At 37.7% G+C, this 16,458-nt stretch overlaps 1 protein-coding gene across 4 annotated transcripts in view; it reads right to left on the bottom strand.

Moving 5' to 3' along the window:
* klhl32 (kelch-like family member 32) overlaps nt 1–16,458 on the bottom strand; it is a 64,170-nt gene that overhangs the window by 30,723 nt on the left and 16,989 nt on the right. For all 4 annotated transcript variants that reach the window (XM_088326437.1, XM_088326439.1, XM_088326436.1 and 1 more), the window contains one exon: nt 6,181–6,288. In XM_088326437.1, the coding sequence (XP_088182563.1) occupies nt 6,181–6,288 (108 nt within the window). The remainder of the gene's footprint in view (nt 1–6,180; nt 6,289–16,458) is intronic.

Here is a 16,458-nt window from a genome sequence, read left to right as displayed (position 1 = left end):
CAGTATTTAACCAAAACAGAAACACATTTTGATTAATTTAGCAGCATTTTGTATCTTAAAATACACACAGTTCATAAGTCAGAGTAAACTCTCGATTTTGACTCGAGTATTTTAAATGAGCATAACATTATAACATTTATCTTCATTACCTTGGATTTTTGAGGGATTGGTTTGAGTGCAGTAGTCAGTGTTGTTCATCAAATATATTACTTTTTTTTTGCAAGAGAAATTTACACCATCAAATTTGAAATCTAAAAACGTTGTTTACCCAAGCAAATGGGTTTAAATCGAATGCGGTGCTGAATTGGTGGCCAGCCGATTAAATGGCACGGAAGAAAAAACTCACACTTAAGGGCAATAAACATGTATTCAGTGTCCGCTTTCCTCGATTAGAAAACTACTGTACACGTGTATTGAAAAAGTGGGAAAAAAAAACAACAACAACGATAAACATGTATAAGAGGCTCAATTTTAGGTAGCACACTTGAAAAAGAAGAAGAAAATAAGCTATTTAAAACACCTGTATGTTGTTGGATTTAATAAAGTAGAAATTTGTTTCCCTGCCTTTTAACTTTTCACTCCAGCTGCTCCTTTCTTTCAGGATTGTTCATTTGTATTTAAATGAAATCCATTTTGTCCCATTTCTAGTTACGTGCTCCTTGATACAGGGCCAACTACATCAGTTTGCAATAACAGGTTTTGGTTTCAATATTGTTCAGAATGTACTTTTATTTGCAACGTTTTTTGTTATAGTGTAGCAACAACATTAGATGCAATGTATTTATGTAATTGTTCCCTTTTATACTAAAACATTTCTCTTTTTTGTCATGTTAGTGTGAACATTATTATTAAAGAAAAATGTAATACAACATACATGCTTTTCATATGACTGTGTACTCCACACAAATCCATTACTTCCTAAATTTAATACCACTTCTTTTTCATTTTTGCCTTGTTCATTAACTGTACATTCTGCATAGCTCCTTAGACAAATTTGTTTTATAAAAGATAGAATTTTATCGCAAAATGCCTAATACAGGGTTTCTACACATTTTTTTTCATCGCCAAATTCAAGCACTTTTTAAGGACCTTCAAAGCTAATTTCCCAATTTCTCCAGTACTATTACAAAAACAAAAATCCAGTGTGAATCATGTATTTTGCGAAGCCACAACTATATCAGTAATTTACAGATGTCATTTTTAATCTTACATGCGCATTTATCAAGACATATGATTTTTTTAGATCTATCAGCTTATATATTCAGTTGCAGGATGTATTCCCATTACTGAGAAACTCTACCTTAATTTTTTGCATGACCCAATTTAAATGTCCATAATTGATACGTAATCCCTGCACTAATATACATTTCACAGTGCCCTGTTTAGGTGTTGCATGGACCTGTCCTCTTGGGCTCAACGCGCAGGGGGCAATGACGCTTCATAGAACAATGCTGTACAAACAAATGTCAGCTGCAGTTAGTCACGTGGGAAGAACGAATGCGATGGCAAAAGCACCAGAGAGCTCAGCAGTGTCATTTTTAAGTAGACTTGTTGAGGAACATGGCAACAATTTTAAGCATTTACAACCACTCCACACAAAATTCAAGATCTATTCAATACATTAAAACACAAAATTAAATTAAAATTCAAGTATTTTCAAGGATTTTAAGCACCCGTATAAACGCCGGGCTAATATTGTTTGTATGAGCAGTCCATCCATCCATTACCTGCACCACTTATTCTCAGTGGGGTCGCGGGGGACCTGGAGCCCATCCCAGCTATCTCCGGGCAGTGAGCAGGAGACACCCAGAACTGGGTGCCAGCCAGTCCCAGGGCACACAGAGACAAACAACTCACTCAGGGAGAATTTTTGAACCGGCCAATTAACCTGACATGATATTCAATCTGCAACTCAGTCGAACGGTTTAAATCTAGTCTTAAAAACACTTATATTCTATAGCCTATGAATGACCTATATTTCATGTTGACAATGTCCGTGTATTGGTTGTTAATGCTACACCCATTGCATACTTGGCCATCCTTTTTATTTCATATTTTATAATATACTTTAACTATTCATATTTCATTTTTATTGTTTGTTAATGCAACATGCATTGCTGCCTGGAAGGGTGATTACCTCATTTGCGGTCCCCTCTCAAGGTTTTGGAGTTTTTCTTTGCCCTCATGTAGGTTATAGATCAGGGGATGGTGTAATAATAGTCTGTGGTTTGCAATAATCTGTGATCGGTGCAGCCCTTTAAGACTCCTTGTGATTAAGGGCGTCACAAATAAACGTTGACTTGACTTGACAAGCCTTTCACAAGGTTTTTGTTTTTTGGGGGTACCCGTAGCAGCAAGATGGCAGACAATTATGTGAACTCCCTCCAAGTGAGCCACATGTTATGTGAATTAAATACACATTTATTATTGTTTATATAAGAAAATGTGTGTTTTTATGACAGTTCATGTATTTTTGCTCATTATTCGAATCAACATATTTTTTTAAATGAATCAAGTTTTTTTTATCACTAGGGGGTGCTAGTGATAAACCTATTACCTATATTTCCTACCAAGACCAAAATATTGTTGTTTATTAAACAAATCTAGGTTCGTCTACACTGTTCAGTAGCTAGATTTTAGTGTAGCGGCCAAACAGTCCAATGACAACAAGTCTCATTAACCTGCAGGCATGTGATGGCATGTGGGCAAAGGATTTTAGTGGGTCATTATTGACTGTTAAACATATTGCCCTTATCTCCTCTGGGCAGAGTGATAGTTCAGCCAACTGATGCGGGGAGCTTTAACCTGCTGTTGACCTACTTACACTCTGTAACCAACGACTACTTACTCCTTTTCACTGTGGAAGGGAAATTAATGTACCGTATTCTCCCGACTATAAGGCCCATCTAAAAACCCCAAATTGCCAAAAATTTCAAAGATTGCCTTCTAATCCAGAGTGCCTTATATACTGCACAATATGCTGAATAAGATTGGAAATGCACACAATATTTATAGGTGTGCTAGAGCACATGAGGTTTTATGGTGATCAATCCATAAATATCGCTGACCAAAATTACAAAACATTGTATGCAACAGGATTTTAACCCAGATCATATTGATGAGCGTATTGACACTTTACTAGAAGACAACCAGTGAGTCAGATGACATATGAAAAGGCAAGAGAACTTCTCGTTATCACACAATTTTTACCGGCCCAGAAACTAATGTTAGAGTCGTGAGAAAACAGAAAGTCTTTCCACAAAATACTATTCAAGCTCTTTTACATACCTACATATGTTAGACCACAATATTATTGATGCACAGGTGAAGAAGTGGAGAGGCTGTTTAACCAGAATCAGAATGCGGAACAAAATGCACTATGCATATCAGTGTTTCTTCCTCCGCAAGTAAAAATGGTGTGATGATTAGATAAAATCAAATGACTTTTTCTATACCATTTGTATCACTCAGTGGTGGTCTAATTGTTAGGTGTCAGCGCACTCACCGCTGCCAACTATGTTCGATTCTAGTCGCTTTCAGTGTTTTGCAATTTTGGTCATCAACACTTATCGACTGACCGATCATTGCACTTGTATATCTGTAGCTCTTACTGTACTCTCAATTTCATGCATTTTATAGTTCGGTGCACCTTATACATGAAAAATACAACACAAAACACTATTTTTTGGGTGTGCGCCTAATAGTGTTGAAAATATGGCGATTACAACTTTGCAAACTCTACGTGTCCAGTAAAAGCCGTTTGGTTGCTTATGTGGGCCCAAATATTGCTGAAGGACAAAAGAAGGTTGTCTGACATGACACTTGTGACTACTGGGAGTTCATAAAAGCTAATACAATCAGATTAAAAACCCACAAATTCCCACTACCAGTCACGCTGCTGATTAAATCTGTGCTGTCAGGATTAAAGCGCTAATCTGAAAAAAGCTTGCATGATTTATCTAGATGACGAATTTGGCTGCATGGAAAAGTACCGCAGAGGAGCGTCCGTTTGAAAAGGGATCATCTCACACCAAATAACTTTGTCGTGTTGGATGGCATTTATGGATTCGTAACAGGGTAACAATGATTAAAGGATTAAATGCAGTTTGAACAGTGAGATGGAAGAATTGATCACTATTTTTTCGAATGCGTCTCAGTTAGTAAACATGAGGAAAGTGTGAACAAAAATGGTTAAGTGTTGTAAAGTATTGGCATTATTTTTTTTGCCCATTTGAAGTATTGGTTTTCCTATTACAATATATTTTTTACACTATTTTCCCTTTTAACCTACCTTTTTGCTCAAATTTTGCCAACTGAAAAAAGTCCAGTGAAAATTAATATAAAGTAAATCATCCATCCATCCATCCATTATCTGCACCGCTTATCCTCAGTAGGGTCGCTGGGGTGCTGGAGCCCATTCCAGCTATTTTCGGGCAGTGGGCAGGGGACACCCTAAACTTGCCAGTCAGTCGCAGGGCACACGGGGACAGACAACTCGCTCGCTCATTTACACCTAGGGACAATTTGGACTGGACAATTCACCTGACATGCATGTTTTTGGAATGTTGGAGGAAACCAGAGTGCCTGGAGTAAACCCAAACAAGCACAGGCAGATACTGCAAACTCCACACAGGAAGGTTTGATCTCACAACCTCAGAACTGTGCCACACACGCGCTAACCACTGCTGCGCCGTGCTGCCCTAATGTAAATTACTTAAAGTAAGTTCGAAAAAAACATGGGGAAATTAGAACCATACCTAAAAAAAGCAAAATACACACACAAAAAAAGATTTTTGGAGAATTTACTCAGGCTGGTGATGCAAATGTGCCAATCCCCTCCACACCTCTGGGGTAAGCAGCCAGTGGCCAAATCCTTTTCGAAGTAAAAAGAGGAGATTCATTTTGTCAAAGCCGAAGACAAGGCAAACCCTGGCTTTCGGGAGCTTTTTTGTTCCTAACTGTTCAACCTGTCTGCCTAAGATGTTCTCGCCCCAGGAGGGGAAGACTAACGGACCAATGAACAAAGGCTTCGCCGACCACCGTTTGAAGGAGTATCTAAGTTGCTTTCGGACCTCACCCCCCATTTCCCCTGAACGTTTTGGTAGTTAGTAAATCTTTCTTTGTTAAACCCTTTACGTAAAGCTGCCTCTTAGTTGTGCGTTTTCCCAACTGTAAAATCTGATTCCCTGGGTTGCCGCAGGATGTATAAATTGCGGACTTGATTTGTGGATGAAAAAGTTGAAATATCATGAGTAGCAGAGGTGGGTAGTAACGGAGTACATTTACTCCGTTACATTTATTAGAGTAAGTTTTGGGAAATTTTGTTCTTCTAGGAGTATTCTTAAATCCCTATTATTTTATTTGTATTTGTGAAAAAAAAACTATACTTTTACTCCGCTACATTAGGCAACATTGAAGTCGTTACTTCGTTACGTAATAAATCTCCTCCATGAAAATACACGTCTGTCTGTTTCCGGAGAACATGCAAATTCCACACAGGAAGGTTTGATCTCACGATCTCAGAACTGTGCCGCACACGCGCTAACCACTGCGCCGCCGTGCTGCCCCTTGATTAGTTGAATCCATGTTTAAATTAAATGTATTGTTTTGTTGATTGGATGGACTTTTGATAAATTTGATCTGATTAGTTGTTTTGAAAAAATCCATAAATATCATGTTGCTACAGTTACCCAGGACTTGAGTAATTTTTTCACTTTTTAAATTTTACTCATGTAAGTATTTGGATGACTAATTTTATTTCTACTTGAGTAATATTACTCTGAAGTACCATAACAGTACTTTTTGTAAAATCTTGGCTACTCTATCCACCTCTGGTGAGTAGTTTTGAAATATTGAATAAGGTACTGTTAGACTTCCCGTTTTGCTTCTGTTGTGTATTATATGAATAATGTCGGCAAAGAAATTGACAAATTTTTCTCAAACTGCGTCTTTGATGTTCCGAGACGTCTCGCCACCGTTTTGTATTGAGAGGGCATGCCTTGTGGAAAAGAGCAGCTTGCTGTTTTCCTCTGTTGCGTAATGAAAAAAAGGATAAACCTTACAGCATTTAAAGCAGCAGGGTTTAAAATGTAGCACAAATAGCAGTTAGTCATACTTAAAAAGAGCAAAACAGAAAAATATTTTATTTTTGGTCAGTGTATTCGTTTGTTCTCTTGTTACCTGCCCAGTGTATGCAAAGTCTAAGGCGTGCTTCAGTCCAATGCCGGTCACTCCTTGCAGAGTCACTTCATCTGCAACACTCTCCACCATGCACAAGCTGAACATGGCCTGCCGACAGCAAAACAAGGCATGAAGGTCAGATAATGGGCTTCACAAAAAACGTTTGTTTGTGGCGTTAGTACTCCATATGGTCACTTAGTCTTTTATATGCGGATTGTACAGTAGGCACACTGCAAAATGAGTTGTGGAACTAGAAGGAGGCACAACGACGCAGTTAATCAGAACTTGCCAGACAGTGGAGCCAAGAAAGCTCTGAAATTGATTGCTTTCCTCGGCCACAGAGTCCAGAAAAAATATATTTGGCGCAACGGCTCCTGCGGATCTCGTCTTGTGATGTGTGTTCACAAACGTGTGCAAAATCAAAGAAACGTCCTTGATGTTCACGGTCCGAGAGCACACCGAGGGCAGCTTTGGTCATCCAAGCTATCGATTGCTGTCATGCAATAACAGGATGTCACACACGGGCAGCAGCTGTGCAGCAGCAAAGAATGAAGGGGTGAAGTTTCAAACCAGAAATGTATGCATACACTTGTTCTTTAATATATGATTTTTCAATAGGTATAAGAACATTTTGCAATAAAAAAGCTCTATATTTAGTTAATTTAGTGCAGCAGTTTCAGAATTTTTTGTGAAGGGCTATAAAGATAAATGTGACTTACCTTGTTTTTATTTTTAGCTTGATGATACAAAGTAATACAATCTATTTTAATAATATTTTTTGAAAGAGTATATTGTAATACAGTGGTCAGGAACCACTGGGCCGTAGACCGGTACTGGATCGTGGGTCGTTTGGTACTAGGCTGCACAAAAATGAATAAAAGTTGCCTTATTATTTTTTTATTATTATATGTATAGAACTGAGATGTTTTTCACCCACAAAGGAATCCAAAATTTGGGTTAGCGTTAAACACAATGTTTAACGGTAACATATTGTATTTATACTGTACTTGAGCAATGTTTGGTCAGTTGAAAGACATTGCTGACCACATTTGCTCAACGTTGGATGAAATAAGAATCGAACCCGGATCGCAGCAGTGAGAGCGTTGAATCCCCTTACTAGACCCGTAGGAACATAGATAACATAGTAAAAATCATTAGTTTTTTCTTCTCATCATCACACAATTTTTTTACTCACAGTACCACATTGTTGAATACGTGGGGTTATGATTAAAATAATTTATTGACAACGTAAAGTATGAACATAATTTGGTTAGGTTTAATTTGGATCCCTTAACCACTGGGGTCAAAGGGGCCCCATTTCCTGGTGTGTGTCTTCGGCAATTACAGCCTGGTGGCGCCCATCTCTCTCCAGGCCAAGAAATACCCCCCCGAAAAATTACAATGTACTTATTTTTATTTTTTTTTCAAAGTTGGATTCATCATCAGATAAGCCAAAGAGTTGTTTTCCCTCTTTTTGATTTTTTTGGGTTACTTTATATCCTTCGGAGCAACTCTAACATTTGTCTCTGGTACCATCTGATGATGAGGTAACACCTAATGTGTTTTCCTATGTCATCTACATCACTAGTGGTCTAATGATTACACTGTGATCTAGGCTATTTATTATAATTATTATTGTTTTTCTTTTTCTTTAAAATAGTGCTGCAAAAGTAACGACATAAATTCTATGAAATAAAATCTTTCACATGATTCTACATTTTTGAATTATTTTCTTGTTAAAAGATGTAGTTGTAGTAAAAAAAACTATTTCCACTGTTTTAACCATTTTTGCTCATTTTAAGTATTGTATAAAAAATATATAAATATATAAATATATAAAATGACAATTCTAATAATGAGTGATTGCAGTGTAAAATAATAAAATCAAAGTAAAAATATTGCACACAATTTTGCTGATTTAATTGTTCTTTTTTTAGTTTACTAAAGAAAAACATAAGACAGTGAGAAAGTGCTTCCCTGGTAGATAACGAAAACACTCAAAATGAGCAAAAGCTATTTTTCTAAAAAAAGTATCAAGATAAAATTGTAGTAATATTTTGAAAATATGAAAAAAAAAAAAACTTTTGAGTCACGGTGACCTCTAAGGAGAAAAAAAACTTGGTACTCATTTTCAGTGGCCTGAATTTTAGCTTTAGAGAAAATGAATCTGGTGACGGGAATGAATTTTTAAATCTTGTGTCTCAAAGTATCTTAATAAAAATAGTGTGCCTTGGCTCAAAAAAGGTTAAGAAACACTGATTTAAACAACATTATTTTTTTTAGTTCATCTCCATGATGCACCCCCAGCCCAGACATGTAAGTCGTAAACATGTATATCATTTTTAATACTGCAATAGAAAAAGACGTTAAATGTTAATAGTACTCTACATTATACAAGCAAATTGAATGACAGTCAAACAAGATTGTTTTCATTAGTATTTGTATTTCTTGTTAATTTTTCCTTGTCAACCATGGTGCAACTAATATCAAATTGCAAAATGAAAAAAAAATCACCTGAAAAACAAAAAAAGAGGATGAGGGGTTGAAACCAAATGCTTATAAGATCCCCAAAAATACTTTAGACGCTTCGAATCAATCTTAAGAAGAAACATGTCCTATCGCTTAACATTCTATGTATCCTAAGAAAGACATGTATCGTAAATTGCCCACCTTTCGTGGAATAATTTGCCGTAGTGAAATATAACGTAGTAAAACCTATTTGATATCATTTGGCTATAAAAGTGTCGTCCTAATAAATGAAAACCTCTGTGTGTGCAAAACTTACATGCTTCAAAGACCTAGGGGCAAGGCCGTAAAAGGATTTCTCTGTCACGAGTGAGTTTTTGATGATTCATGCTGCAAATGAACTTCAACTCAACTTCACTCCCCCTCCCCAGCACAGCTTAACTGATTCATCATCGAGCCAATTAGAAACAAAGCGGTCCATTAGACACAGGGAGGGCAACCAGAAGGAAAACAGCGATGGCGCTGTAGTTTGGCTACATAATGAGTAAGGAGGAAAAGCAGGTTTATCCTAGTTTTTGTGTGTTTACTGTTTTTGCAGAGCTGTCCGTCCCTCGCCTGACTTTTCCTGACCTTGCGGTGGACGGCTGATGACGGATAGCTGGTTTGACTTGAGCTATAGATCCCCGAGTCCTGCTCACTGCAGTCTTTTCCCCAAGGTGTCAGAGGAAGAGCACTTAACCTGAACCTCTGGAAAAACAAATAAGGCTGCTTGTGTGTTCCAAAGCATGATTTCCTTTTGTGAAAACCTGATTCAGCACTGTGCTTCATGAAGACTCTGTTGTGTGTATGACACTGTATATCATTGAATTTTACTGAATATACGCGGTTCAAAAAAATGGATGACTGGGATGGTCCAAACATAAATATACGTTTTTCTTTCACGTGTGTTCAACTAAACATGCTCATTGTTACGTATGGGGAAATTGGGAAATGTGTAGGGCTATACCTGTAAACACTATGTCAAAAGGAAGGAACTTCGAAAGACTCACCATTCGTCCCCGAGGAAACCCCCTTCTCCCAGGTTATCGGAGTACCTACGTCCCTTGATTGACTGACCTACACCCATCTTGTTACACTTCCTAATGGACACATCCATAACTGTCTCTCTACGCCTCTGGTGGACAGCTTGAATGAACACCAGTTTTCTACAAGTATGCATCCAAACAAGAAAGTTCAATTTCTAGGACAATGACATTCCTAAATATATTTATATTAAGGATTGAAATACCCAAAAAGTTAGCAAAAAATTGGGGATATGGCTTTGTGTGATGATTCTCAAGATGCTTGTACGCAACAGAAAAAACATGACTGCTGATTTTTTTACTGGGGTCAAAAGCTTTAAACATGCCATAGAAGATCTCTGCTCAATTTTCATTATCCATTTTAAATTTCCACAAAACAGGAGCTCCCCTACTTACGAACATTCGAGCTACGAATAACGGTAGATACGAAAACATTTTTCAGGATGTCGAAAAATATCCGGACATTAGTGTAAGTTAGACTTTGTATTGTGTGCACCATTTTCCAAGTACAGGACAGTACAGTACTGGGGCGGCAGTAGCTCAGGAGGTAGAGCGCTCGTCTTGGGATCAAGGGATCCCAGTTCGAATCCCGGCTCGTCCGTGTTACATGCCGAAGTGTCCTTGGGTAAGACACTGAACCCCCAATACCCCCAATAAGCAGGTTAGCGCCTTACATGGCTGCAAGGCCGCTATTGGGAAATGTGAAGCACATTGTAAAGCGCTTTGGGAAGTCATTGACTTGAAAAGCGCTATATAAATGCAGATCATTTCATTTCATACTGTAGTGCTTCTTTCCGCCACTACCGCCGTGTGGCGCTATAAGAGGTCACCCAGCATCCATCCCAAAGAAGAAATCCGACTTCTACTTCCTAGTTCGTGAGTAAACATTATACATGTACTGTATATCTAGCGCGCTAAGAACTTTGACGTTTTTATTGTTTAAAACGTTTAATATCTCATGCATCCATTCAATATGGTTGGTGTTAGGTGTAGAGAAGAGGCGAGCCGTTTCCTTTGAAATTAAAGTAAATTAGGAAAGCTTGATGCGGTTGAGAAAATGGTCAGAACGCTTCTTTTCAGCCACTTTCTACCAGAAGTAGCCTAACTCTTGATGCCCATCTTCCAAAAGTAAGTTAAACTGAACTTTATTTTTCTTTATAAAGCATAATATTTTACAAAAAATATATATTTTTTGGCCAAAACAATTCAGGTTACTCATACAAGCCTTAAACATACTTGTATAAACCTTAGACATACAAAATATAGCACTGAAGCTACTTACGAACAAATTCAACTTACAAACGATAGTCCGCAACGGATCTAGTTAGTGAGTAGGGCAGCGTCTGTATCCCCACCACTTTTTCAAACAATTTCAATCTCGTTGAAATGTTTGATTATTGTCTTATGTTTGAATACATTTAATTCTGTGTTTATCAACAAACTTGAGGTCGTTTTTGACCGAATTAGTAATTCATCATTAAATCAATGAACCGGTATTAATCGATGTGTAGCTCCTTTAAAATTATGAGAGTGGTCGTTATTTAATAGTGTGGACCTTTGAAATTATCTTCTGGGTAATCTGAGGTAACTGCAGTCAGCACTCAGATATTCTGAAAACTGTTTAATTCTAAACACAGGATTAAAATGCTACATATGTATGCTGTGCATACATTTTGTTGTGTTTTTCACTGTCATTTTAAATTCCCAACATAAATCCTATTTTTTGATTCAATAAAGTATGTAAAATACTGATTAATGTTACTCTACTCAATATCAAAGTGAAAAAAAACAAAAAACAATTTGCAAATGCTGGCTCAGAGTGACTTCAATCACTAAGCTTTGTTGGGCATGCACCCAAAGTTCCGAACTCTGGAATGTTTGGCCTTCTTCTGGTCTCTGTTTTGCTGAGTCAGTGGACATTTTGAAGAAGGATTTGGAGACTTTGTTTTTAATCAGCCTGTTGGATTATCTAAAATGTCTAAATCGAAACAGTTTCTGTCAACTTAGCTATAAGAAGGATGTGGCTGTTGGATAGTATAGGACAGTTTATCTGCATATTCTTCTATTTTATTTCTGATTACTCCGTAGTTGCCTTTTTTATTTATACAATTTTACATTGAAGAATGTTCAACCAAATTTCAAGTTTATCTGTTTTAGCATTATTATAACCAGCTTCAGCACGGCGGCGCAGTGGTTAGCGCGTGTGCGGCACAGTTCTGAGGTCGTGGGAACCTCCTGAGTGGGTTCAAATCCAGCTCCCGGCCTTACTGTGCGGAGTTTGCATGTTCTCCCCGTGCTTGCGTGGGTTTCCTCCGGGCACTCCGGTTTCCTCCCACATTCCAAAAACATGCATTTCAGGTGAATTGGCCGGTCCAAATTGTCCCTAGGTGTGACTGAGCGAGTGAGTTGTCTGTCCCCGTGTGCCCTGCGATTGGCTGGCAACCAGTCCAGGGTGTCCCCTGCCCACTGCCCGATGATTGCTGGGATGGGCTCAAGCATCCCCGCGACCCTACTGAGGATAAGCGGTGCAGCTGATGAGATGAGAGATGAGATAACCAGCTTCTTTTTAGCATAATAGAAAAAAAATATTTTATCAAAAATGTCTGATGGTAGATCACTTTGGTCCTTTCAGGATTCAGGATGTTTTTAAATGTTATATGAATTCATATTAATCTTTTCCCAGATTTTGTACGAGATAAAGGCTAAAGTTATATTCAATGTGCGATGACGTATATATATATATATATATATATATATATATATATATATATATATAGTTTTCAGTAATAAGCACAAAATAAGAAAGATAATTAAAATTTGCAAAATAAGACTCAAAGAATAGATTTTATTTTTGCAGTATAAAGGTCATTGTGAATATTTGTTGTAAAAAAAATAACACGTTCACTTTTATTTATTAATCATTTGTTTTCTAAACGCAACATCATTTTTAAGCATGGTAATTACGAATTAATGATATTACTTACAAATTTATTATAAATCATGGGTCACAAACTTAATTTACTTGGGAGGGCGCTAGAGCTAGGGCATGGGTGAGATGGGGCTAAATTGCGATTTGATCAAGAAATAAACATTTCATTGTTTTTATATCTTTTTTTCTACACAATGTAAGATTGAAAAAGAAAAACATCAATCAGTTATATAAATGAATCCATACTTTGCGTGGCCCGCACCTATGTTCAAACTCTTATATAAAGGTGGGGCTGCAGACTATCATCTCAGGGGCTGCAATTGACCAGGGAGGCGAGGTTTGAGACCCTTGTTTTAAAGGATAGGAATGCCACCTTTAAAATTATACACACCCCTTGAAGTTGCTTCGAGCATCGTCAGGGGTTTACCGACCCCCATTTCAGAACCACTGCCATTGATTGAAAATGGAAGAAAACTAGCGGTATAAAACTTGCTGACCAACTTTGGTTCAAAATGTGGTAAAAAAAATGACATGCATGCAGTACGCGATGTAATATGATTACCTAGACCTTAGTAGCAGTTTTTCAAGAGCATTTACAATCCCCTGATGAACTCTACTCTTGTACATTAAACCGACAAAGTGATTCAGTTTCTTATGAGTCCCTGCTGAAAAGACGAGATTTTTTTTTTCTCTATACAAAGACCAGAAAGAAAAAATAGAAATTCGGAGATGGCAACATCTAGTAAAAATGTCAATCTTAATTTACTTGACATTCAAAGAGCACTGTATTACATTTTATATTTACAGTGAGATCATTTAAAATAATTGTTTTTCATTATGCCGAGTAAACGCACAGTTATAACAGCAAATCTAAGAAAAGTAAATAGTGCAGATAACTCTTCTCAGCATGTTATTATTGTTGGGACTGTTCGTTCTTTTAGCATAGTAGATGTTAAACACAAAAATGTTTTGAATTGAACAAAACATGATGTCTTGTTCTACTCACCTGTTCATAAGAAATAAGAGTTTAGTCATATTTCCAAACCAGTCTGCTTGTTGCCAGGCAACCTCTCTATCCCAGAGACAGGGTGTTTTTGCTCATCCGTTTTTTTTTTTTTTTTTTTTTTTTGCATTTAAGGTACTTATCTAATGCTTTGGGGTGATGTAAGAGTATTTAACAGTGTAAAGAAAGGGAACAAATTGACTAAAGTGTGGCATTTATGGCATGACAGGTCGACTTTCCAACGTCTTAGTAATGTGGCAACGTAGGAAGGGGCAGACGACACATTTAAATAACTTCCACTTGGTTAGATGTTTCATTAAAACCACCCACCAGCAAATCAGAGACTGTGTTTACGGCGCTTTATGTGTACTAAACGTTTGTGTGTTTGTGTGGGGGAGGGCTGACCAAAGTGACAGGAGGCAGAACAAGGGGGAAGGGAGTCAAGGTTATGAAAGGCCGATTGAGAAGTTGAATATACTTGCTCTCATCATACTCTCACACATGCGCAACTATACTCTCGTACAGACACAGTCATGCCAACACACAAACACTACTATACTCTTTCATACATACTGCTATACTTCCATACACACACTACTATACTCTCACAAACATATTAGAAGCATCTGATCCAGCACTACTATACCCTCCCACATTCTACTACACTCCCTTACACAAACTGCTATATTCTCTCACTGATACTAATATACTCTCATACACACACTACTATACTCTCACAAACCTAACCATACTCTCATATACACACGATTATACTCTATCCCAAATATTATTATACTCTTTTGCACACACAGCTATTCTGTCACACAGATACAACTATACTCTCACACATACACTACTATACTCTCTCGTGCACTTGATACGGGATATGACACGTGGGAATGAGAGTATAATAGTATGTGTGAGAGAGTAATAGTATAAGTGATAGAGTATAGTAGCATGTATGTGAGAGAGTTAGAGACATAGAGTATAGTAATAAAGCATAGTAGAGCGTGTATGAGAGGAGTAAGGGAGAGAATATAGTAGTGTGTGTTGATAAATGTTCATTTACTTTCAGTCACATGACTTCAAGTATATTAAGGGTTTTACCTTGATGTGTCTCTCACACATACAGAGAGTATAGTACTATGTGTGTGAAAGAATAGTAGTGCGTGTATGAGAGTATACTAACATGTGTGAGAGAGTATAGTAGTGTGTATGAAAGTGTATAGTAGCGTCTGTGCATGATTGTGTCCGTATGAGAGTATAGTTGTGCATGTGTGAGAGTATGATGTTAAATGTGAGAGCAAGTATGATTTACTTCTGAAACGGCCTGTCATACTGGACAAGGTCATTTCTGACCGCATCATGTTAGTTTGGATTGCTATAGCCATGAGATCAATGTTTGTTTTAGTCATAATACAATCTCAATTTATTGAAGTTATTTTTAAAAATATTGGTGATGGGTTTAAATTTTTATGAAGAGTTTATTTTCATGCGATGCTGATTAACATTCCTGAAGTACAGGTATTGATTCACAATTACAGAAAATTGAAAGAGTACTTAAAAGCAAAAGGCATTGGCACGAATGCTAGTGGGGCTAGCAGCTAGTGCTAGTGACAAGATCTTTGAAATTTGTCTTGTGTAGTGGCTGCAACACAAGCATTAGCCGTGTTGTAAAATGTTACTGCATTTATAGCCATAATTATATGAGTTTTCCAGTTATATAGGTTTAAATATTTAAATCAGGGATGTAAAACTAATTTTAGCTTAAGGGCCACATGGTAAGAAAAAAATTCTCATGGGGATCAGACTAGTATATTAATGGTATAAAAAGTGTGCCTTAGCTGGAGGGCTGGGGGTATTTTCAGAGGCTTATAATTAAAGTATGATTCAGGGATTTAAACTTGGATTATAAAACAATTATTGACATTTTTTCCCCTAATTTATTTTTCCTCCACTTAGATTTAAACTCTAGTAATGTTCACCCTTCAGTGCATTTAGGGGCCGGTCACACAGACATTTGCGGCTGAATCACGGCCAGAAATTTCTGCCTGTGAGGCGGACGCTTTTGGACGCTTTGAGATCGCAATGCAGACGAGATACAGCAGTGCTTAACACGCGGTCGGAAATTCGCGCGCGGGTGGCAGCGCGAAAATATTTGGCGCTGCTCAATTCTTCAGAGCGCGGGTACACAGCCTTTCACGAGCGTATCAAGGCTGAACCACGGCCAGAAATTTCTGGGCGCTGTTGGACGTTTTGAGACCGCCATATAGACGAGATACAGCAGTACTTTACTCACGGTCAGAAATTCACACGTGGTTGGCCGCGCGCAAAACTTTTGAGCTGCTCAAAAGTTTGAGCACGTGTTAAACGTTTTTGTTTTGCGTAGGAGTCGGATTTGGGCACAACACCGGCTCGGGAGCTTTTATACCCGTGGTCTACACGAGAAAATGACGCAGAAATGACGCGATGAGGAACAGTCGCCGGCGTCTGTTTTGCGGGCATACCACAGATGAACAGCGGGTTGGCCAATTTTGCGCATTTTCCATCGCGGGCAACCACGGGCAAAAAAAAAAAACGCAAAATTTTAGCCGTGATTCAGCCGCAAACGGCTGTGTGACCGGCCCCTTATATACGTAAAAAAAGGAAAAACAATAATTGAATTCCTTTCCAATAGTCTATTCAACTAGGGAATATCATGCAGAATGGAGAGGAAGTGACAAAAGTAGCATACAAACACAAATCCGAACAACTGATTTAGTTATTTAAAAGTCTTTCTGCTTTTTTTTTTTTAAATG

Source organism: Urocampus carinirostris, chromosome 2 (genome assembly GCF_059441175.1).
Source record: "Urocampus carinirostris isolate Australia breed hairy pipefish chromosome 2, RoL_Ucar_1.0, whole genome shotgun sequence".
Classification (NCBI taxonomy): Eukaryota; Metazoa; Chordata; class Actinopteri; order Syngnathiformes; family Syngnathidae; genus Urocampus; species Urocampus carinirostris.
This window is presented reverse-complemented; position numbering and strand designations above follow the sequence as displayed.